At 33.6% G+C, this 26851-nt stretch overlaps 1 protein-coding gene across 1 annotated transcript; it reads right to left on the reverse strand.

The window, feature by feature from the left end:
• Positions 1–10516: 10516 nt before the first annotated feature.
• Positions 10517–18357, reverse strand: LOC131653100 (glutaminyl-peptide cyclotransferase-like). The gene is made up of 11 exons (XM_058923148.1): positions 17923–18357; positions 15662–15718; positions 14802–14837; positions 13766–13830; positions 12843–12906; positions 12184–12301; positions 11966–12063; positions 11732–11802; positions 11401–11428; positions 11216–11267; positions 10517–10856 (listed from the first exon to the last, which is right to left on the reverse strand). Exons 1-11 carry the CDS (start codon positions 18190–18192, stop codon positions 10741–10743), a joined length of 975 nt encoding a protein of 324 aa, XP_058779131.1. The 5' UTR covers positions 18193–18357; the 3' UTR covers positions 10517–10740.
• Between the last annotated feature and the right edge of the window lie 8494 nt (positions 18358–26851).

The raw sequence follows: 26851 nt of genomic DNA on the forward strand, positions 1-26851 counted from the left end.
GGTGATTTTAGTATCATCAATGTATTTTGGTAGTAATGTGATTTACTATAGGCCAATGCAATTATGCGTTAAGTTTGAAACGAGTTAGGGTAGTGCGGAGTGCACGCTCGTCGAGCCAAACGTGTAATTGAATATGAATAATAGAAACGAGGTTCCAAGGGGCGTGGCTAAAAAGTTACAATGTAATATAATATTTACCCACCGAATCACTAAATTTATTGTTTGTGATTTTAAATTTGAAAATATATAAACGTTTATTTTCAGGTGAAAAATTTAATATAAAAGGGTACACAATTAAATTCATATAATTTTAAATTATGATTGTTTGTGATTAATTTGTGACTACAATTTTGATAGAGAAATGTACTAATATTTCTTTACGAGGCTTGTTATGATAAGGCATATAAAGATCAAAATTTATTGGATGCAAATGGATGTTTAGAAGAAAGTATTATAGTGATGATACACTAAACATCTACAAGAATTGATTAGTAACCAAAGGCTTCAGACAAAAAGAAGGGATTGATTATTTCGATACCTATGCTCCAGTTGCCCGTATCACTACTATTAGATTGTTGATTGCCTTGGCGGCTATTCATAATCTAGTGATCCATCAAATGGATGTCAAAACAACATTTCTGAATGGTGATTTGGAAGAAGAAGTATATATGAAGCAACCTGAAGGATTTGTAATGCCTGGTAATGAGCACAAAGTGTGTAAGCTAGTTAAGTCGTTGTATGGGCTGAAACAAACTCCGAAGCAGTGGCATCAAAAGTTTGATGAGGTTGTTTTTGTCTAATGGTTTCATTCTAAACCAAGCTGACAAATGTGTATATAGAAAATTCGATACATCCGGTAAAGGAGTTTTCATTTGTCTATATGTTGATGACATGTTGATCTTTGGCACCAACCAAAATCAAGTTGATAAAACAAAAAAAAAAATTCTTGTCATCAAAGTTCTCCATGAAGGATATGGGAGAAGCAGACGTTATTCTTGGTATTAAGATTAAACGGGAGAATAAGGGGATTGTAATTATGCAATCTCATTACATTGAGAAAATACTCAAGAAGTTCAATTATGAAAATTGTTCTCCAGTAAGTACTCCCATGGATCCGGAAGAAAAGCTTATGCCAAATACAGGTAAACCTGTGGATCAACTCGGATACTCAAGAGCTATAGGTTCTTTGATGTATGCTATGATTAGAACTAGACCGGATATTGCTTATGCGGTTGGAAAGTTGAGCAGTTTTACTAGTAATCCTAGTAGACATCATTGGCATGCGATAACTAGGGTATTCAAGTACTTGAAGGGTACTATGAATTATGGATTGTCATATATGGGATTTCCTTCGGTGTTAGAGGGTTATTCGAATGCTAGTTGGATAAATAATGTTGAAGATTCATCCTCTACAAGTGGATGGGTGTTCTTGCTTGGGGGAGGTGACATCTCATGGGCTTCCAAGAAGCAAACATGTATAACTAGTTCCACAATGGAATCTGAGTTTGTAGCATTAACTGTTGCTGGTAAAGAAGCAGAATGGCTAAGGAACTTGGTATATGAGATTCCGATATGGCCTAAACCGATATCACCAATTTCTATCCGTTGTGATAGTAGTGCCACATTGGCTAAAGCATATAGTCAAATATACAATGGAAAGTCTAGACATTTGGGTATTAGACATAGTATGATTAGGAAATTAATCATGAATGGGGTGATATCTATTGAGTTTGTTCGGTCGCAACAAAACTTAGCTGACCACTTGACGAAGGGGTTCGCAAGAGACTTAGTGAAGAAGTCGGTAATTGGGATGGTATTAAAGTCCATTTAAATCTATTAGTTATGGTATACCCAATTCCCTTCTAATACAACGTTAGAAGCAGAATTCAATGTGGAAAGATCATAGTTAAAGATTGGAGCAATTGTGTTTATCTTCCCAAGGTATGTGCTCAGACCTGCAAGTGATGGCTAGGTTGAAGTATATCTTCTTAATGGTTCTTTTGAAAAATTGCAAATGCAGGTGCAAGATTAAAAGGATCACCTATGTGAGCATGAAGTTTTGCCGCTTCAAGAAGCTTGGACTTGGCTTCCTATATGCTTATTAATGGATAAGGACACATGGCTTGTAAAGTGTCAAGTATGAATAGTAGAGTATTGTAAGAAACATATGTGTACTATATCTTTAGATATTCAAATGGATTGACGGGTTCAATCATTATGACACCCCGATTTTCGAATATTTGGAATGTGTATTTGTACTAAGATAAAAATTCAATCGTAAGACATTTTCTTCTATGCATTTGTTTGATCGTTATACCTGTAAGTAAATCAAGGATTATACTAAAATGGGGGGAGTTTGTTGGTGATTTTAGTATCATCAATGTATTTTGGTAGTAATGTGATTTACTATAGGCCAATGCAATTATGCGTTAAGTTTGAAACGAGTTAGGGTAGTGCGGAGTGCACGCTCGTCGAGCCAAACGTGTAATTGAATATGAATAATAGAAACGAGGTTCCAAGGGGCGTAGCCCCTGGCAGGGTGCGGGGCAGCGCCCCGTTCGGAAAATTCGTTTGAATAGTTGCACCCTTTCCCAACGGACATAACAATTCGTTTGAATAGTTGCACCCGTTCCAACTGACATGACTGTTTTTCCGAAAAGGTTTGTCTGTTCGTTTCTATTATTGGTCTCCTATATAAGGAGTCTTTTGGTCTCTATTTGGAACACGAAATTACATACTTCCTCTCTACATTCTGATCTGTTCTCCATTGTCAGAAACAGATTGTTCTTCAAGAATTATCCCCGCAAAGATTTCGTGAACCCAGACAAGAATAGGGTCGAAATACTTTGTTCGGAAAGTGAACGAACACGATTCTTGAAGATATCCAGGATTATCACACCTATATCTAACAGTAGTTTCTGTTTATCTAGTTTATCCTTAAGCTCTCTAATCCTTCTCCTACAATTTCTTGCATTGTGTTCAGTAGAGTGACATCATAGAAGTATTAAAAGAGTTGAAGGAAAAAATGATCATTTGCATAAATCTATCATATGAACACTTGGCACCAACCATGTTGCTCACTTGAATCAATTTTATTTATTTTTAAATTAAAAATAGAGTTTGTGTTAATGAGATACAAACCATACTTATGTCAAAGATTATGGTCAAATGGTCCAAGATATTATTGTCATGGATTGTAGTCAAATGGTCAAAGATTGAATAAAGTCACAATTTTGATCAAAGAAATCATGTGGATCAAAGAAATCATGTGAGTCAAATAAATCATGTGAGTCAAAGAAATCATATGGTCAAGGAAATCATGTGGGTCAAAGAAAGAAACAATCATAGTTTTGCACCCATGGTTTTATGAATCTTCCATGGTTTTGTAAAGATGATCACCTATAAATAGAGGTGCATTTCTCATTTGTATTACACCACAAAATAGCATTACAACATAGTAACTAAGAAGAAAAAGTAAGAGAGAAAAAAATAGTGTTCTCCTTGTAAGGTTCTTTTAGTAAGTGTTCTCCTATTTCAAGAGAGAGTGTAATTTATTCTCTCCTTGTATTTAGAGAGAAGTGTTGTAATTTCTTCCACTTAGTGAAAATCTTTTCTACCGGTGCTCGTGGTTTTTCCCTTATTTGTTGAGGGTTTCCAAGTAAATATTGTGTGTCATTTTTTACTCCTTAATCTCTTATTTTAAGTTGTGTCCTAATTATCTTTATACTCTGGTACCCAACAGTGGTATCAGAGCTGCTGGTGTCGGTCCCTATTTCCGTTGCGGCATTCGGTTACTATTCACACGTGTGGTTGTATACTTTTGCAGTGATTGTTAATGTATACTAGATTTATTCAAGTGTGTGGTAAAAATATACAATACTGCTTACGTATATTGTGCTACTCACAGTGAAATTGTGCAAACCGGTTTAGTGAAAGAAAAAAAATTAATAATAGTTAAATGGCAGCAAAATTTGAGATTGAGAAATTCAATGGGAGTAATTTCTCCCTTTGGAAATTGAAGATGAAGGAGACCCTGAGGAAGGATAATTGCTTACCAGCAATTGAAGGTAGACCTGTAGATATAACTGATGAAAAGTGGAAAGATATGGATGACAATGCTGTTGCCAATTTGCACTTAGCAATGGCGAATTCAGTTTTGTCCAGTATTGCAGAAAAGAAAACTGCAAAGGAGATTTGGGATACTCCCATCCAACTGTACGAGGTCAAGTCACTTCACAATAGAATTTTCTTAAAGAGGAGACTCTACACTCTTCGAATGAGTGAATCCACCTCAGTGCCGGATCACATCAACAATTTGAACACATTACTTGCTCAACTATCTGCATCAGATTTCACAATAGTGGAAAATGAATGAGCGGAACTTCTTCTTCAGAGTTTACCAGATTCGTATGATCAACTCGTCATCAATATTACAAACAATAATATTGTTGGCCGTCTATCCTTTAATGATGTCGCCGGAGCTATTCTTGAAGAAGAATCCAGGCGTAAAAATAAGGAAGATCGACAAGAAAGCTCAAAACAAATAGAAGCTTTGACAATGACGAGAGGTAGATCAACAGAACGTGGCCCTAGTGGGAGTCAAAATCATGGTAGATCAAAATCTCGAAGAAGGATAAACCTCAAATGCTACAATTGTGGCAGGAGAGGACACTTGAAGAAAGAATGTTGGTTCAACAAGAAGAATGGCGAGAAGTCTTCTGAAGGAAGTACATCTCAAGGATGTATTGCTAGTACCCATGATGATGGAGAAATCCTTTACAATAGAGCAGCAGTAAGTACCAAAGGCGCAAATCAACTCACTGATGGCTGGATAGTAGATTCAGGAGCAACATGGTACATGACTCCACGACGAGACTGGTTTTGCACTTATGAACCTATCTCAGAAGGACATGTATTGATGGGGAATGATCATGCCTTAGAAATTGCTGGAGTTGGTACTGTCAAAATAAAGATGTATGATGGTACCATTCGCACACTTCAAGGGGTACGACATGTGAAAGGATTGACAAAGAACTTGTTATCTATTGGGCAACTAGATGATCTCGGATGCAAGACCCATGTTCAAGGTGGGATCTTGAAAGTGGTGAAAGGTTCGCTAGTAGTGATGAAAGCAGAGAAAGTCAATGCAAATCTATACATGCTTTTGGGAGATACGTTGAAAAATGAAAATGCATTAGTTGCAGCTGGAAGCCAGGAAGAAACAACGATGATATGGCATCGCAGACTAGGCCATATGTCAGAACGAGGCTTGAAAGTTCTTGCAGAACGTAATCTCATACCCGGGCTCAAGTTTGTAAATTTACCTTTCTGCGGGCACTGTGTGATAAGCAAGCAACATAGACTAAAGTTTGCTAAGTCAACTAGTAGAAACAAACACACACTAGTCTTGATTCATTCTGATGTGTGGGAGTCACCGGAAATATCCATTGGAGGAGCAAAATATTTTGTATCATTCATTGATGATTACTCTAGGAGGTTGTGGGTGTACCCAATCCAGAAGAAGTCAAATGTGTATTCAGTATTCAAGGAGTTCAAAGCACAAGTGGAACTTGAAACTGGGAAAAGAATTAAGTGCTTGAGGACAGATAATAGAGGAGAATATATAGATGGTGATTTCCTGACATTCTGCAAGCAAGAATGTATTAAGCGGAAGTTTACGGTTGCTCATACACCTCAGCAGAATGGTGTAGCAGAGCAGATGAATAGAACCCTCCTAGAGAGGACGAGAGCTATGTTGAAAACAGCAAGATTGTCAAAGTCTTTCTGGGCAGAAGCTGTGAAAACTGCATGTTACGTGATAAATCGATCACCATCTACTGCGATTGATTTAAAGACACCCATGGAGAAGTGGAAGGGAAAACCAGGTGACTATTCTTCTCTACTTGTATTTGGATGTCCTGTGTATGTAATGTACAACTCCCAAGAAAGAACAAAGCTGGACTCAAAATCCAGGAAATGCATATTCTTGGGTTATGCTGACAATGTGAAGGGGTATCGTCTGTGGGATCCCGCTTCCCACAAGATTATTGTTAGCAGAGATGTAATATTTGTAGAAAATGAACTACAAAATGAGCAAAAAGATGATAACACTATAAAGGAGACTACTAGAGTGGAGATGGAGGAAAATCGAGAGAAAATGATTCTTTTGAAGCAGAGCCAGAGCACGAAGAACAAGAATCAAATGAAGTCAATAATGTAGATCCCAGAAGAACAACACGTCAGATAAGAAAACCATCATGGCATTCGGAATATGTGATGGCAAGTCATGATGCATACTGTCTTCTATCAGAAGATGGAGAACCACCAACCTTTCATGAGGCATTAAATGGTCCAGATGCATCTTTGTGGATGGCAGCAATGCAGGAGGAAATTGAAGCCTTACATAAAAATAACCCATGGGAACTTGTTCAACTTCCTAAAGGTCGAAAAGCCATTGGCAACAAATGGGTGTTCAAAATTAAGCGAGATGGCAATGATCAGGTGGAACGATATCGTGCAAGACTGGTGGTCAAAGGATATGCTCAGAAAGAAGGTATTGATTTCAATGAAATATTTTCTCCAGTGGTAAGACTCACCACAATCAGAGTGGTCTTGGCGATGTCTGCTGCATTTAATCTACATCTTGAGCAGCTTGATGTAAAGACTGCGTTTCTTCACGGAGAACTTGAAGGGGAAATATATATGCTCCAACCCGAAGGCTTTGAAGAACAAGGAAAAGAAGACTTGGTTTGTAGGTTGACCAAATCTCTGTACGGTTTAAAGCAGGCACTAAGATGTTGGTACAAGAGATTTGATTCCTTCATCAAGAGCCTTGGATACAATAGATTAAATTCAGACCATTGTACGTATTACAAAAGGTTTGATGATAATGATGATTTTATCATTTTGTTGTTGTATGTGGATGACATGTTGGTGGTAGGCCCCAACAAAGATTGAGTTCAAGAATTGAAGGCACAGTTGGCTAGGGAGTTTGATATGAAGGACCTTAGACAAGCAAACAAGATTTTAGGGATGCAAATTCACCGAGATAGAAAAGACAGAAGGATTTGGCTTTCTCAGAAGAATTATCTTCAGAAAGTATTGCGCCGCTTCAACATGCAAGATTGTAAGCCAAACTCTACCCCACTTCCTGTCAATTTTAAATTATCCTCAAGTATGAACCCTAGCAATGAAGCGGAGAGGATGGAAATGTCTCGAGTACCGTATGCATCAGCGGTGGGAAGCCTTATGTATGCTATGATATGTACTAGACCAGATATTGCTCAAACAATTGGGACGGTCAGTCGCTTTATGGCAGATCCAGGTAATGAAAACTGGAATGTTGTTAAGAGGATCCTTAGATACATCAAAGGAACCTCAGGTGTTGCATTATGTTTTGGGGGATCAGAATTCACTATCAGAGGCTATGTTGATTCAGATTTTGCAGGTGACCTTGATAAAAGAAAATCTACTACTGGCTATGTGTTCACACTTGCAGGAGGAGCGGTAAGTTGGTTATCCAAATTGCAGACTGTTGTAGCTTTGTCTACTATAGAAGCTGAATACATGGCCGATACCCAAGCATGCAAGGAAGCAATTTGGATTCAAAGGTTATTGGAAGAACTCGGGCACATGCAACAAAAGATTATTGTATACTGTGACAGTCAGAGTGCCTTGCACATTGCAAGGAATCCAGCTTTTCATTCCAGAACAAAACACATAGGAGTTCAATACCATTTTGTCATAGAGGTAGTAGAAGAAGGAAGTGTGGATATGCAGAAAATTCACACCAATGATAATCTAGCAGATGCAATGACAAAACGGATCAACTCTGATAAGTTTGTATGGTGTAGGTCTTCCTATGGCCTATTAGAAGCGTAATTAACATGAAGTTGGCAAGGTAGAGATAATTTTTGCAAGATCACAAATGTGACTTTAAGTGGGAGATTGTCAAAGATTATGGTCAAATGGTCCAAGATATTATTGTCATGGATTGTAGTCAAATGGTCAAAGATTGAATAAAGTCACAATTTTGATCAAAGAAATCATGTGAGTCAAAGAAATCATGTGGATCAAAGAAATCATGTGAGTCAAATAAATCATGTGAGTCAAAGAAATCATATGGTCAAGGAAATCATGTGGGTCAAAGAAAGAAACAATCATAGTTTTGCACCCATGGTTTTATGAATCTTCCATGGTTTTGTAAAGATGATCACCTATAAATAGAGGTGCATTTCTCATTTGTATTACACCACAAAATAGCATTACAACATAGTAACTAAGAAGAAAAAGTAAGAGAGAGAAAAAATAGTATTCTCCTTGTAAAGTTCTTTTAGTAAGTAGTTCTCCTATTTCAAGAGAGAGTGTAATTTATTCTCTCCTTGTATTTAGAGAGAAGTGTTGTAATTTCTTCCACTTAGTGAAAATCTTTTCTACCGGTGCCCGTGGTTTTTCCCTTATTTGTTGAGGGTTTCTAGGTAAATATTGTGTGTCATTTTCTACTCCTTAATCTCTTATTTTAAGTTGTGTCCTAATCATCTTTATACTCTGATACCCAAAAACTTATGTGTGTTTTTTATAAGTCAATAATAAGCTCTGTCATAATGACTAGGCGAATAACATGGCAAGTGATTTGAATTTTGTTCTTACATGGAGATGATTCTTTTAAGATTACAAATCTACCATATATTTTTCCTACGTGATGTGAATTGAGGTCTTGTATGTATTCAAATCTACCATAAATCTAGTATTTATATTTTCCATGTCTAACTTTGTCACTAATTATGTAGTTTTGAAAAGACACGATTTTTACATGGGATAGACAATTTAAAAAGATAAACCAAATGGACTATTCATTTCACAGAGAGAATTAAATATGAGAATTAATCATAAAACTTTGTTAAAAATTGAGAGTATTCATTCTTTTCCATATCTAAATTAATAAAATACTTTAAAGAGTTTAGAAATAAAAAAGAAAGTTGATAATTCCATCTAAGACCTCAAATTTTGTAAGAGTAATATTATTCTTACACTCATATTATACACCAATACTTACACTAAATACTATTCACCGTATTTATACGGTGAACAGTATTTTTTAAAATAAAATCATTATTTTTTTTATTTTTAAAATTACGGACGACACTGTTCATATATGAACGTGCATTAACTAACTTCATTACTGCATTAACCAAGTTTTTACACTGCATTAACCAAGTTTGATGACTGCTAAAAATTATTTTTAATACCTAGATGCAAGGTTGTCAGAATCGAGTTTTTACCTTAACTCGTTTTACCTAGGTAAAATCGAAACGTAAAATCGAAACGTAAAATCATAGAATTTACCTCATGTTAAAATTATATTAAATTTATATATACGATATATATACTAATATAATATTCTAAATGCATTAATTATTTAAAATTTTAACTTAATTATAAAACAAAAATATACTATATCATCATAATAAAGTGTAATATTCACAAACATGTATCAAACTACATAAATTGTCCACCAAATCATAAAATATAACATTCAAAAGATTATAAAAAACAATAATTTCATAAGTTTTTCAAGTTCAAAAAAACAAATATTTTCATCTTGTTCTTCAACTTAATCAAAAGTTCAATCCTTCTACAACATCACATTCATATTCGACTTGATTAAATTCATCTCCAAATGTTAATTTTTTTTAGTATTGTAACCAAGATATGAATGTGAATAAAATTAAAAATCCATAGAGAAAATTTATGGGCCAAAATATAACATGTGATTTTTAACTTTGACAACAAAAAAAGTAAAATCAGGTCAAAGAGTAAAATCCAACGATTTTACATGATTTCACTGATTTTAGAAAGATTTAAATCACGTAAATCGTTCCAGAATACGATTTTACATAAAAAGGTTTTTACCTGCGATTTAACACGAAATGCTGACCTAGAAACGTGAAATCTATAAAGTTTAGGTTTTAAATCGAGATTTTAACAACCTTGTCTGGATGTTTCATTAACCAACTTCATTACTGCATTAACCAAATTTTTACACTGCATTAACCAAACTTTGTGACTACTGTAAAGTACTATTCATGGGTGTAAGAATAGTATTACTCAAATTTGGTTAATGCAGTGTAAAAATTAGGTTAATGCAGTAATGAAGTTGGTTAATGCAATATCCAAGTATTAAAAATAATTTTTAACAGTCACCAAACTTGGTTAATACAGTGTAAAATCTTAGTTAATGCAATAATGAAGTTGGTTAATGCAACATCCAGTTATTAAAAATAATTTTGAGCAATCATCAAACTTGATTAATGCAGTGTAAAAACTTAGTTAATGCAGTAATGAAATTAGTTAATGCGCGTCCGTACATGTAAATACGATGAACATATTGGTGTATAATATAGATGTAAGAATAGCATTACTCAATTTGATAAACATGCTCAAACAGTGGCACACATTTATCAAAATTTCTAGCCATTGCCCTCTTCAAAATCTCTTGGCGAATCAAAGTCTTAAGTTGTGATAAACATGACAATATATAAATTTAAATACTAATATTTTATATCTTGAGGGATTTTATTTCCATTCTTTTTCAGCAAACAACACCTCAAATTGCCTTTAGTTTTTGCACTTTTCTGTTACAGAAAAACGGATCGATCATGTTAGTACACCATTTTCAAAATTCAATTTCGCTGCCTTTTTCTTCTAAATAGACTTCAATACTGGGCACACAGCTATAAATCATAGAAATTCGAAAGGCTTGCGCAGGCAAAGCTGCTCAACCATCCCTTCTTCAATTGTTGATTTTATGGGTAAAACTTTGATTTCATACAACTTGGGCCATAGTTTTCCAGTCACTGCAATCAAGAACATAAATCACATAAACTTCATGGGGAAAAAACCTGCATTTATTCTCCAATTTCAAATACTTGTAAATCAAATTGTGAAAAGCAAACATAAAAAATGTCTTCGCCAATAAAGAAATCTTAAAAACAGAATGAAAACAAGAAAAGTGTAATTAGATTCTTGTCAGGTCACACTTCCATTTGACCCTTGTTTTCATCAAATGTCAATTTCATGCTTAATATTTATGATTTTTAAAAAAATGAATCAAGTCAAGTCAGGTCTCAAATGGATGGAATGGAAATGATATGCTTGAATAAATATGGTCAAATAAAAAGTTTATAATAGTTTTTTAAAAAAAACTAGAGCCTACCAAAAATTCGTTCCTGCTCAGCATCCCATGCTATCCCATTAAGAACATCAACCTAAAATATAAGAGAACAACACACAAGCAAAAAATCATGAGCAACAGCTACCTCTAATAAGAATTTAAAAACACACAATAATAGGACAAAAAATTATTATCTGTAGATGTATCAAAAGGCTCAAGTTCCTTACACTATTTCCAGCTTCCATTAATTCTTTCCTGCAAATGATAGTTTAAACATAACTTAAGCAACAATGTACAAAGAAAGATACTTATTAGTTGCTAGAGTAAATCCCCACTAAATTCCTATAATATGGTTATCCACCAAATGATTAATTTTTTGGCGTCAAAAAGATTATACTAGGACCGACTAAATGCCTTAAAGTGATTAAAAAGCATTGAGGACCAATTTGATGTTGCTAATTTGCTGAAGAACCCAATTCAGGATTCGCTTTGTTGCGTCAAACCAAACATATAAGAATTAAGATGATTTTTTATAAGAAAAGGAAACATGGGCCATACCTTAAATTTGGGAGGAAAATCCATCCAACAACAACGCCATCTTTAGGAGAGATTTTTGCAATACAGTCGGTCTACACAATGAAAAACAACCTCAAATAATACCCAGATTAACAGAAAGCCTTAGGCCACAGGCATCATGCATACATGTCAAACATTTGTCTTTGTTTTTTCACAATTTTAGGAGATATATTTTCTCTGACTACAACATTCATAGTTGATCATGCAAACACATACCATAAAAACATTTGCCCAAACTTCACCATTTATATATTCCAGTTCATTGAGATTGTGTACTTGATGACCCTTATAGAAGACAATGTGTTTAGATATAACTACAATGGAGAGGAAAGTGTAAGTTCCATGAAAATGCAAGGCAAGAAAAAGTTTGGGAATTGGGTTTCGCTAATAAACTGGTAAAAGGAAACAAATAAAATTTGATTTGACAGACTGACCTTTAAATGTTTGAGGGTCAATTTTGTATAAGGTTGAACTTCCGTCACTTCCAAACAAGACTTTTCCATCAGTTGCAAGACCCCAGCCATCTTTCATATCATGATTAAATGTCCCCAGCTACAGAAATTGTAAAAGTAAGCCGTTAAGACCTAGCTTGCAATATTAAAAAGAATTTTGAAGCATTCACCTTTGTACTGAAGAGAATCTCAGGAAAAATAAACAAACAAAAAAGAAGATTGGTATCACCGAAATCATTGCATGTAAACTGCACCACAGGTGACAACTTGTGTCTATATTTAGACCCATTCAGCTTGTATAAATATTCAATTTGTTTTAATGAATTCAACGTTACAAGATATATATTTTTGGACATAGAAATTTGTTAATCAGATATAGTAGCTAGTTGAAATCTGTTATACTACTAGTCAATCAACTTTCAATTTCTAACTTAATGCTAAAAACTTTCAAAATTGAAGCTGTCAAGGAATCACAGTATAGCAGCATGATACAATCATGCAGAATAGTAAAGACATACTGCATATCAACAATAATCACAATGCTGTTACTTTTCTTCGTAGAGTCCCACTGAATCAAAACGTTAGGAGTCTCTCAAACCAAAGACAAAATATTACATGAATAGGTAGGTAAAGCAACAAACTTTGCTTAAATTTTTGAGGTCATATGTGAAACCAAGTGTCTGCAGCCATGTTACTTGGATCAGCCTACAAAAGTACACCAGATAATATATTAGAATAAACTAAAAGATCAACCATAATAGTCAAAAATGACTTGATTATTAATCACAAATAGCACAATGTCAATTGTCTAAGCCAAAAGCACATTATATCAGGATCAAAGTGAAGTAAACAACCCGGAAAGCATCCAGAAGTAATTAAATCAGAATATTACAACAAAAATCAGGGTCATTCTTCCTTTTTCATTAGCAACCAAAATTGGTAAATATTACCATTTAAGTAGCAGTACTGTTTACTTTTTATAGCTAATAGAAACTAAAATACAAAATGAAAACAATGTTAACATAGAAAAATATACTTGAAGTTGCTTGAGCACTCTTGTTTAAGATGGTATCATAACATACCAAGATCCGTAGGGCCGTCCATTATTGGATCCTATTGAATGTAATGTAATATGATCTAAAAGAGGTTTATGATTGGTAGGCAGCTCTCACTTTACAAACCTGTTTTCTCGAGTTGAATTAGGCTCTCAGCCCAAACTCTAAGAGTTAATTACTGATTATTATATTATATACCAAACATTAAGAAACCAGAGCATAGGCCATTCAAACAAGAAGAAAATGCAGCATGGCCCGTAGCCTCTTTCTCCTGCAAAGCTCAGTTCTAATGGGCTTGCCATCAGCTTTTGGTTTTAGTAGCAAGCGAACGAGAAACTAAGACTTGGCCCTTAACTTTGACATCAAGTACTTTATGGCTCCAAAAATTTAAAGTTTCAAGTGGTTTAAGAAATTTGGCAGTATTGTTATGTTTTATTGATGTATTAAAAGCTGTCAGAGTTTACTATTAATATACATTAAAAAAATGCAACATAATTTTCCTTGCACACCTATTACTGAGGAGAGTTAAACCTTCCCCAAATAGCGAATCATCTAGCTTCTGAAGTTTCTCAACCTGCACGTAGCACCAAGACTAAATAAATGAAACCTGTTATGACTTCCCATATTCAAATTACTATGCGTAATCAAATATAAAAAGTGCACTTATAATAAACTCCCAAATGAACATTTGTCTAACGTATATAGTTTTATCAGTTCTTTTACATGGAATATAACCATCGTGTTAAAGAAAGGAACTCTCCGAGATGAAAAGTAGTTAGGATTAGTTAGGGTAGATAATTAGCTAGAGAGGACATCAATTCGATAAACAAGGGAGAATAAGGATAGAAGGATTTATTTAGAGAAATTAGAAAATCAAATGAAATGGAGACGTTTTGTTGAAGGAGAAAACTTTGCCAAAGAAGTCTTTCTTCCGTCCTCGATCATTTAAAAATATTGTGTTTTTCTTTAGTCCCTATCAATTTTCTACTTTTCTTCCTTAAGTTCTTAACAGACATTCACAAATGTTGTGGGTACAACAACAGCATATTCTGAGAGCATGAACAACATTGAAAAGTAGGAAAATGTAACTTAGAAACTTTTTGTTGCCTTCTAAAGCCCAGTTAAAATATCTTTATAAAAAGAAAACTAAAACTATAAAAATGTACCTTCCTTGAATAAAATTCCCTTCATTTAAAGTAAGATTTGCATTGAAATTAGGAAATGTAAATCATTTCAGCTAAAGAGACATTGTGTCCAAAAAAATGAGTGAAATGGAGGGAAAACATAGGGGAAAGGCTTGGTAATTTAATTAAGTAAAAATACTGTTTAAACATCACAGTACCATGTTTAATCATTGATCTTGCTACCTTGCTTAAAATTGGTCATACTGTACAGTTTATATCAAAAGAAAACCCGGATTAAATCAACTTAAGAGTTTGACAGCTATCCATCAGTTGTTCTTCATATAAAATAATAATTGAAAAGCATAAAGAAAAGAGTACTCATACAAGAACATGGAAGAGTACAAGAACTAGGAGTCAGTACCTTCCCAGTACGAAGAGCTACCTTGCGGACAGAGGACTGAAACAACAAATAGTTGAAATGTTAAACAAATATTACACATCAAAAACAACATTAATTGTATGTCTGGGTAAACAAAAAATTAGAATGTAATTAGAAAATAAACCTAATCTTGATTAACAATATTTTAGAATAGATAAAAGCTTAGAAAGTTGTCAGACTCGCGAGTCCATGTAAACACGTGAAGAGTCCGTCGATTCAACTTGCAGACTCGTAAGAGTATATGGAAAATAAAAAGTGACTTTAAAATAACCTTAAAATGTCACAAATATAATACAACACCAATTAACATTAAAATCTCAATTTCAAACTATAACAAAACAAAGGGACATTTTGAGACACACAAATGGAAAACGGTATAACAAAACAAAGGAACATATTGCTTCCAAGAAAAGAGAAATAAAAAACAAAAACAATGTTATATTTGGAGAATGGAGATATCACAAGCAGTAACCACTCGCTCGATACAAAAAACCAACAAGAACGAAACAAAAACAGAGCACTCAAAGAAACAACACAAAAACAGCAACAAAGCAACAAAATGAAGAGTCTATCCGCATTTAATCGAGTCTACCACAAAACAAGTCTGAGTACATGTCAACTCGTTTTGACCTCCTAAACTCAACTCAACGAGTTAACTCGTGAGTCTGACAACCATTGGTCTTATTGAATGCGCACCAGTAGTGGTCAGATTCATATTTATGTAACTGATGTCAGCTTGAAATTTTCATATTCAAGAATACACAAAATCTCCCATCCCACTCCAGCCGTAGAAAGGAAAAAGTAAGAAAAAAGGCAACACTGAAAAAGGAAAGAAACATTACCTTCTTATAAAGACCAGTTGACTCGTATAAGGTATCATTTCCAGCATAAAGAAGTCCCTGAAATCAAACATGCAAGGAGAAAACTTTTTTATCTTCAATGAGTGACAAACTAAGCAATGCAGATTTCAATTTGATAAACACTTCAAAATACATATATCTCCTTCGCATAAAACACTATTTGCAATAAAAAAAGATTGTGTGCCACTTATGCTAGGGAACCCAAGAAAGTTGCCTTGTCCATCACTAAAATTTAGTGCTGTGTTTAAGTCATTCCTTATTGTCAATTTGTGTTAAAGACAACAGTTTCTTTTAAATTTAACTGAAAACTCATTGGATTTCACAAGTGATGCTCTAATGAACTTTGGAATATTAAAGCAGATAGAGAAATACCTAGCCAAAATGATATACGGCCGCTATCCAGGATGGACAACCTAGATTCTTAAATAACTTAAATACCTATATCTGCTTCCGTGATAGCATTTTAGAGATAGGTAGGTGCTACATATGAAGCACGGACACAGACACGGACACCGGACACAGACATGGACACCGGACACGACACCGACACTAACACGTCAACACCGATAATAATTTGAAAAAATTAATAAATTAAACGTAATCACAAGTGTTGGCGTTGTGTCGATGTCCGACACACATACAGACACAGACACGCTTTCTTTCATACAGTGCTATAGAGGGTGCTACACTATATGAGATTATCAGCATATGATCTCTGTCTAATGTCCTAAATCTGATGAATGCAGTGACTGCAAGATTTGTTGAATACGGTGAATCCAGGCCCCTACATCAGTAAATTGAATCCTTTGGCTTAAAATTGGGCAGCTCAGTGCTCACATTCTCGCTTCAATAAACCTAATTCAACCAAAAACTTGTGAGCTGACTAAACTTCACTCAATGATTATTATGTGCTTAATGCGACAATGAATACATGATTTAATGAATGCAGTACTCCCCGCATAGAACTTGTATAGAAACATAGGCCAGTAGCATTTCAGTTCTTGAACTATTCGTCATCAATAATAAAAACAAACTTCGCATTGCATCCAAATTGCTCACCAACTTTCACGCACCTCTCTCCAAAAATTAAATAAATAACTAGTCGACGTTTGGTTCCATGTTATGAATAACTTTTTTGGTGCTGCATGAAACAAACAGCAATTGCACTAAAAGATGCTAAACTACTCTAAAATTAACATTTTCATTCATTTTCTTCATGATGATTTCATTCACCAATCTTGTGCTTATTCTCATAATTTGGGTTGGGCCTAACTCATCCCTATAAAACCGGCTTGTAGGGTGAGGATTGTCCCCATATATAAACACAACACAGGCCATATCTTCAAGCAATGTGGAACTAAATCCACCCCTTCAAGGCAACACAATGAAGGTGCTGGGGGCTGCAATGAGGCAAGCCAAAGTGCCGCAGTTAAGGCGACTAGGGGTGGACCGCAATTAAGGCAGAAATTCAACACTTATAACATTGAAATATTCTAACAAACTAACCAATTACTCAGTATAATTGATCTATCTAAAATCTAGATCCTTCTCATGGACTCAGAGAACTTGGCCTTAGTAATTAGCATATTTAGATCATTACATCCCACCCCTCAATCTGGTTTGTATTGGTTAGTTTGAACACAATTACTGTAATTATATTTGACTCCCGTCCCTAATATTGATTCTAGATCCAACCTCAATTCTACCCAAAAGCTTAGATTTCTAGCTTTTCCAGTGACAAAAAATATTAAAATCAATTCTCAAATTTATTAAAAGTGACATATGTATATACACTTTCAAAAGCAATTTTTATCTATGAAGCACGGACACCAAAAACACGACACCAACTCCTGACACACCTGACATGTCGATATCAATAATAGTTTGAAATGATGATAAATTAAATGTAGTCACAAGTGTCATTATCGGTTTCAGACACCGGCACTAAATAGTGACACACCTTTTTTCAGAGTTAGCTATAAAGATATTGATCCATAAAATCAAACATGACCAGATTTTTTTTTTTAATGTGTCCAAATACAAATCAATTTCCATGACACACGCTGTAAACAATTAACCAATCTTCATCCAAATCAAACAGTAACCGAAGAAACTGATCTTCAACTCCATTGAAAACAACAACTTGAACCATTAAAAAAAGTCAAATACACGGTACGAAAGGAATGAATAACAACAAAGTAAAAGAATAAAAACAAACAAAAACAGAAAATTAAAAAGTTGACCTGAGTGAAGGCTTGAGGATCGTGAGGGAACTCATTGACAACAGAGATCGTCTCATACGAAACCACTTGTTGGAACGCACGCCAAGCGTTCGACGAAACGAGCAAGAGACAGATGACGGAAATGACGAGTAAAACGGCAAGAATAGCGGAAACAGTGGCAAGAGTGCGAGGTTTGCGTTTTCGTGAAGAAGTTGGAAGAGGTGCCATGGAAGGGCTTTTCATTTGTCGTGGTTCACGATGCTTATTCTTTATGGATCTGGAGGCTGCCATTGTTCTTCATGAGAGAAAGTGAATAAAACGAGGGAAATCGGAGGCGCAGAATTACACGTTGAAGCTGTAGACAGCAATTTGTCTCTTTCTGGTGTTATCAGACACTTTTTGAATCTATACTCTTCCGGTTCCGAGATATATTTAATCGAGGTGATCTGGTAATTAATTAGCCTTAATATATAGGGGCAGTTATATATCATTTTGGTTTTTCCGTCCATTTTTGTTTTTAAGCAAGGATTTAATAATCGAGTATTAGGATGTGTTTGGTTCGAGATAAATGAAGGGGAGAAGAGGAAATATTTATAATAAAATGTATTTGGTTTAATTTTTAAGAGGGGAGGAGAGCAAAATTCATCCAAATCACATTGTTTGCGTCCCCCGAATCGGAAGGATTCGGAGGAGAGGAAATGTGACCGTTGATATTTAATAATTTAATATATTTACTAAAATACCCTCAATTTTATTTTATTATTTTCTTTCCACTGCTTCTTTTTTATTCTCTATTGCTTATATCAATTCATTATAATTATTTTTTATCTTTAACTTTTATTTTTATATTTATTTATATTAATTTTTTTCTAATTTTGTGATATTATATATATATATATATATATATATATATATATATATATATTTATAAATATATAAGGCCTATAAATATATAAATAATATTATATTTTTTGGTTATATATTCTATAAATATATAAATAATATTATATAAAATTTTAAACCATTCATTTATTTGATTTATTATATATATAACGATAAGTTACTTTATGTATTCAAAAGTTGTTATCAACATATAGATAATTTTGCGCCGAAAGTTATAATATGTATCAAGTGTATTCAATTTTTTTAACGTTATGTGGTAAGTTATAAATTTTTAATCACTCAATATTACAAATAATATTTCCAAAAAATTATTGATGAAATTTTCACCTTTGAATATTATATCAGTTATATAAAATCATAAGGATAAAAATGTAAACTATTAATAAAACCGCTCCCCTCCCCTCGTGAACCAAACATATTTTAAACCAAAATCCCTCCCCTCCCCTCTCCTTCCCTCGTTTGATCCAAACATACATATAATTAATAAAAATCCCCCCTTCCCTCCATTAAAATTCCTCATCTTCTCTCCCCCCTCATTTGAACCAAATAGACCCTTAGGGGTACTCTAACCTTATTACTAAAAACAAGATACAATTAGAGAAAGAGGAAAATTTTCGATTCAAATGAAACTTAAGCTAAATAATATATAGGAGCTTTGTAAAATTCATAAAGAATACATTTGGAGAAATAAATTTCGCCGATAAAATGTAACTTTCAAACTAAAAACTTAATGTTCCAAACGATATTCGAGACCACACCTGCATCATTATTAAAAACGATGGAGTTCCTCGTCTTCCACAGCGTCCAACACACCGCCGACCTCACCAAACTAACTTTTCGATTTCTAACCTTCTTAAACTTACAAAAAATTATCCAAGAAAGAAAGTTTCCCCTAATAGAATCCCAGGGGCGAAACGAGAAACCAACCCAATCCAATTTAGAATATACTAGTAATTTGTAATAAATGACTTTGTTTTTTAATAAAAAAAAACCCAATGGATTAATAAAAAGGATATACAAGGGAGAAAAGAAACCTTCCCCAGCTTAAACAAACCCAAAGTTTGGTAACCCAAGTATATTCCTAGGTAGTCACTGAGAATAGTGTTAGGATAAGAATCAAGCAAAACATTGTTAACCACATAGAGATTTAAATTGGCTAGCTTATCGGTAGAATGGTTGTTTTCTCTAACAATATGAGATATAATAAAGCTAATTCCATTCATAATGGATAAGCAATTGGACCATTTGCTCTTAAGCCTCCAAGGGATTGAGGAAGAATATTGAAACATGCTGAGAGTATTTACTTTATGAAATATGGTGTCACAATCCGTGACATTCCTATTGAAAGTGATATATTATGCGATTAGTTAAGAATTGGTTGGTTCACTTCTGAAAATTCCTCAAGGACATTTCATATGAACAAGTTTTGAAGAAATTCTTAGTCATATTCTCTAAGGCTCTAAAGAATGCTGTGGATTTTCAAAAGTTTATTGTTGAGCTGAAGTCTCAACACAAGCCTATGGCGCTCCCTCCACCAGAACTTGTTCCTGTTCCTAAAGAGATTTTGTTAGAACCTCAAACTGTTGTGAAGCTTCTCCAGAACCAAATTTAACTTTGCAGCATTCTCTAGGATCCCTATATTTGTGTCTGTTGTTGCTGAAGATGCTTCTTCAGATATTAAGAAGACTCCGGAAGAGTTGAAAAAGAAAGATGATGAAGTGAAGGCTTGGATGGTTTGTCAAGAAGAAACAAACCTTGCTATTCAGAATCTGTTGACCACCACTGTTTCTAAGCATCCATCTTAAAAACCTTGTTTTTTTTCTTTTTTCTGTTTATATTACGCTTATATTTTGAATCTTTAAATTGTTATTTAAGTTGTTTATTTTATTCTTTTTTGTGTTACATTAAGCATGATTTTTGTGTGGTCTTAAAGTTAGACAGCTGCCCTACTTTAATTTGACAGCACACATACCAATTACCTTGGGTACATCAACTGTTTAAAATAAATAAAATCTTTTTACCCCATCTTCTCTATTTCTTCTCTCTCTTACTATTTGTTTTCCAAAAATTCTATTTCCTTCTTTCTTTTGTGAAAACCCTAAACCTGAGATGGCTTCAAAAACTAACCATGGCATCGATAGCCAGTTGGTCGTCGTCAATAAAAGACTTATTGATTTTACAGAAATGATGGCTCATGACTTTGATCTTCAAGAGATCATCTCTTTTCAAGGCTAGAATGGTTACTTTTATATGCTCTTTAGTTCCACTTACCCCGATCTTGTTAGAATTATGGATAAATGCACCAATCAAAGAACTCAATCATGAGTCTTGTTTCTTTCTAAACTTTCCAGGATCCTCATCACCATTAAAATAGATATCATTGCCAATGTGATAAATTGTGAGAATGTGGGTGTTACTCCATATCTGTGCATTGGAAAAACTATCTTCCACTCAGCCTTATCATTGATGGTTTTTTTATTTCTACAAAAGTCGCTAGCCTTAATTTCAGGCCATCGGTTTGGCATCAAATTTTGACATCAAACTTTTTTCCAAGGAACAAGGATAAAAAACTATGACTTTGGATGACAAGTATCTTCTGCTTCTCCTTAACTCAAGGTGGAAAATCAATTTATCTCAAGTTATGTTTGACTATTTGAAGTCAACACTCGTGTCCTTTCAAGAAGGAACGAGTTCCTTCATTCCTTATGGACGAGCACTTTCAGAATTGTTCATTCATCAAGGAGTAGTTATATATATATATATGTGTGTGTGTGTGTGTGTGCGTGCGTGTGTGTGTGTGTGTTTTTCTCTCTTTGATATTAGTAGTTCACTATTATTTTTTTATTTGTATATATTCTTTATTTTGTTGTCGATGTGTAATTTTTTGTAGGTACATGTATTCTTGAAAAAGACCTAAATCGATAATTAAAATAAAATGAGAAGTAGTATGAATGTGAGAGTGAGTAAAATACCTATGTCTTAACGCGTGAAAAACTTTATATTCAAAAGACGGTTATAACTTGCTTGTTTCTTAACAAACCAGTGAGAATGTTTGTGGGTATTGACTTTTGATTCTCATGAGTTTTCATAAACAAATATTTCTGACTCCAAAGGTCACAAGTCGGTACAGTGATTTTGCTAAAAAGAAGATGATGATGTCAAATACATTCGCAGAAGTCACCACAAGCTCGTCGGCCTTAAAAACATCTTATTATGAAGTGTAGCGACGGGGATCTACACAACTAGCATTTTGAAAGAGTATTTAGGGGAGTCCGATTAGTATTTTGGATTATGCTGGATTGAAGCAAGGAAGAAAAGTGATAACTCGACAACGGTTAGTGTTTGTCATTGGTTTGGTAAGTACAAAGTTATGAGGAAGATCACAATTATGAATGGGTCCCTTAAGGATAGGTAATAGTATAAGTTTGGGGTTATGATGACACTTTGTCATCATGTAATTTTATAAGCATTTGATTATGTTTTTGATAATTTTTGATTAATTATGATTAAGTTTTATGAAGAAATAGGAAGAAAGTGAAAAAGTTGAAGAAACAAAGCAAATTTTCTACACAATTTACAGGATGAAGTATGTCTATAGTAATTTTATCATATCTAGAGTTTCGTAAATCCTATTGAGACAAGACTTTTTGAAAATGAAAGCTAACAAGGAGATTTAGATAATGGAAAAAAATGCAACCATGATGACTTTACATTACGCTGTGATGGATTACTTTGTCTGCCAAACATATTTTGTTGTTGCTATTTACAGGAGAAATAGAGGATAAAAAGCGGTGGATAATCTTGTGACTTAAATTTGACTGCAAAGCATTTTTTTCAGGCTTTAGAGTGAAGGTTTTCATCACCAAAAGCTAGACTCAATCTGGAAATTGATGTATTATTTCTTTATTGCTTCATTTATGATTCCTATGAGCATGAATAAATAAATTTTATTGTTAAAATAGAATAATCCTTGTAGAAACGAACTTATAAATTTTATTACTTCGATACGTTTAGTACATTTGATAAATTGTCATCAAGTATGAATTTCATGAAAGTTTTATTCCCTTTGTCTAGGTCATACAAAAGTAGTTGTTTATGGCCAGAATACACACCTTTGAATTACAAAAGTTTACATTCGGCTAAATTGTCCACTAATATGTCTATGTTCAATTAGGAGTATGAGTCTTTAGCACATGCCTGGTTAAGATCTATGTAATTGACACATATCCTCCACTTGTCCAAAGTTTTTTTACTACTACAAAGTTATTGAGTCATTTGAAATACCTTGCTTCGGATATGAAGTTGACGTCCAATACACCTTGAACTGTCTTGGCTTTTACTTTATCCTTCTCAAGAGATATACACCTCTTTAATTAGGAGACATACCGGGCTTCTAGGTCAAAGTTTAGCTTGTGACAGGCTACGCTTGGATTGATATTGGACATCTCGTACGCTGAAATAGAAAAAGGTCAGTTTGCCTCTTAGGAATTTCATAAGTCATTCTCTTGCATTGGTTGGGAGGTTAGCTCTTATCTTTACTGACCTGGTCGGATTATCATCGAGCTAGATAACTTCAAATTCTCCATCTAGCATTGGTCTTAGATTCCTCCCCATGGTATAGGTAAGCAAAACGAATTCAACCTGCTTAACCTCATCTTCTCGAACAACTAGGTCGACTACATTAACTTTGCTTGGGGTTTCCCCCGACTATTGAAGTAGTACTGAGTCTTTTGAGTATTTCTTCATGGATGCTACAAGCTCCGTGCAGGTCAGAAGTGATGGTAATCGATTTATTGTTGTTACTATGATATTTCATCTTAAGGTGGACTATGGAGGCCACTCTATCCAATGTTGTTAGGAAAGATCTCCCGAGGAAGTCGTTGAAAGCATTTTGACACATAAGTACCTAGAAGTGTACATTTGTGCTTCTCTCGTCTTGTCCTTCTCCGAGTGAAACTCTCATGTTTATGCATCCATAATATCGGCTAGTAGAATCATTTAATTCCATAAGGATCATGTCTTCGCATGGTTTTATATTTTGCATCTATATACATAATCTCCTAAATGTCTACAAGTACATCAAGTTACTTACACTTTTGTCATTTATCAGGAGGCAGGATACGACATCGTTAGATATGGTAGAGATAATGACTAACACTAACGTATCATTTGGGATTCCCTCTACATTCTCGTGGTCGCGAAAGCCTAACATCGATTTGTCATCTCCTCGTTCTTCAATTTGAGCTACATATCAAGTGAAGTTCATCATGAGAATATATTCTCTCCTCAGTGATGTTACTCTGGTGTCACCAACCATGAAAATTGAAGACAACATTAAACTAGGCTATTTGAATAAGTGTGTGAGGTTTAAATTGATAGTTATCTTCTCCATCGGAGGGCATTACTTTAGCGACATATGGATTGGATCAAACAAAGTTTGTTTATGGAATTTTGCGAGAATCAACAGTCGTTTCTTGTAGACAGCGTCGTTATTTTGGGTCGAAACCAAAATTATTTGTGAATTGAGATGGTAAACTCCCGATACGGTTGAACACGAGGGTGGACCTACAAGGTTAGCACTCTAACATCCAAGTCAATTAATGAGTCCAAAAAATAGATGAGTGAAGTATAAAAAGTTTGTGTACCTTAAGACTTATGCATCTAAAGTATATATACATTTGGATCAAGTGATCATTAGGCCTTCTTTGGAACGGTAAGTAGGTCCTTTTTTTGTACCTTCAGCCAGCATAGAGAATAAATTTTAAATTTACCTTTAATTTGTCTAATGTATTATGAAAAATGTGATAAATATAATTACACCGTGATATTATTTTCTAATTGAGACCTTTAAATTGGAATAACTTTTAGTCTATAAAATAGTTTTTTAACACATGGAATTTAGTTTGTAATTTGAAAAATACCATATGCATTGAAAAAAATTCAAAATGTCAAATTTAATTTTAATTCAATGTTAGTGTTAAAATTGTTATAACTCAACTTTTTCTTAATACAAAAGGGTGAAAGACCTAAAGTCAAAAAAACAACAAATATCTAATTACGCAAGGTGTTAACACACCAACTCAATTAGCTAAAAGATAAGACACCACTACTCTTGAATTAACACGAAAACTCCAAATAATGAAAGCCACACTCTTTAGCTATCTTCAATCCTTCACACATTTCATATAACTCTTCGAGTAAACACTATACACTCCCAATGACATTAAATCCTTGTTTGAAAAAATTCAATGTAATGTGAAGAAAATTACTGTATTTAAGGAATAAAAAACGTCATGATTGAACAAAATAATTAACAAATAAATTTATTATCTTCTAATCTATCTTTTTCATATGCATAATACTCTAGTTTGTTTATCCCTTCCTAAATTCTAAATTTACAAAAGAGTATAAAAACCAATATGGTTTCAATCCTTAGTCTTATCATGCAATAATGACATGATCACATTTTCTTATTAAGCATATGTCTTCTGCATCCTTAGTCAGAACTTTAGTGGGGGAGTAGCCAAAATTTCCAGTACTAATATGTAACAACTCTGAAAGCAATTTAGGTAGAAAAACAAATCTTTTAGGATATTCACTTTTTCCTTGACGTAGTTGTAGTGCGACTAATAATGATGCGTTTGTCTTGATTTCAGTTTTTATAATCCTTTATGTCTACTCGATATAGTCAATGACACCATCATTATTCATCTAGCAGGAGCTTTTCAAGTTTTCTCCCAACCAAATTATTGGGCAATCGAAAAAATTCAATGAATTCATTTTTTCAACTACCGAGTAAATTGGTTGGGAGAAAAGTTGAAAAGCTCAAACTAGTTGAATGATGATGACAACATTCATTATATTAAGGAGTCATGACGGATTTATAGAAAACGAAATCGACACAACCATATAGCATGTAGAAAGCAGTTATAACTATAACACGATCAAAATAGCAATCCTCTCCACTTTTTTTTTATTCTTACATAGTGAATTTCATTTTCTCCAATTTCATCATAACATAACAATGTTTGAGTATCAGTCTTAAATTTAAGAAAATACTAATGAGTTTCACAATTTTTTTAAGATTAATTAATTTTTACATGAATTTCTACGATAATCATGAAGTAGAACTATAGGAAAACATACCAACAACTGTGAAATTTGTCTAAATTTTACAGACTGATGTTTTTCTTGTTTTTTTTAAAGTAAAAAAATAATTTTATTATTCTCAATTTTGTTAATTAAGGCTTCATAACTTTATTTATATATAATTGAAGTTTCTCTATTTAGGCATTTATGCACGGTGCATAAATACTCAAATATTGTTTATATTACTCAAAGTATTATATTTATTACTCAAAATAATATACAGATTACTCAAAATAGTATAAATATTACTCAGAACAATGAATATATTTCTCAAAATAGTTAAAATTCGTTATTACTCAGAATGATGTAAATATTACTCAGAATAGTATACTCATTACTCACAATTAATAATTACTCATAATTAATAGATATGTACAAATAATACATATATTATTCATGGATTATGATATTATTACTCGTTTCTAACTAAAATGTTACTCGGAACAATTTAAATATTACACGTACGAGACTTATGCACCGTGAATAATGATATACCTTATGCACATCAACCTGACCCGGAGATAACTATTCAACTTCTCCACTATTTTTAAGATAAATAACAATTTCATTATTCAGGTGCCGTGTGCCTCATCCAGATTCAAACAATGAAATAATACAATATTTTCTAAATGGAAACAAACATGCAACGTTTGTTTTTGCTGCTAGTATCTATTACTAGAAATACTATTTTTTTTCTACTAGTTCTTATCCCCGACTAAAATCTTCGTGGGTAATAGTAAATCCCCAGGAACCAGAATCCGCGGGTAAATCCCAAAAAATCTATATCCGCAGGTAATTTATTTCAAAATTAAAAAAAAATATATTTTATTGATAAATTGAAACTGTTATTTTTCCTATGCAATAGAAGTTAGAACAAAATTTTATAAGGCTTAATATA

Source organism: Vicia villosa, linkage group LG2 (genome assembly GCF_029867415.1).
Source record: "Vicia villosa cultivar HV-30 ecotype Madison, WI linkage group LG2, Vvil1.0, whole genome shotgun sequence".
NCBI lineage: Eukaryota > Viridiplantae > Streptophyta > Magnoliopsida > Fabales > Fabaceae > Vicia > Vicia villosa.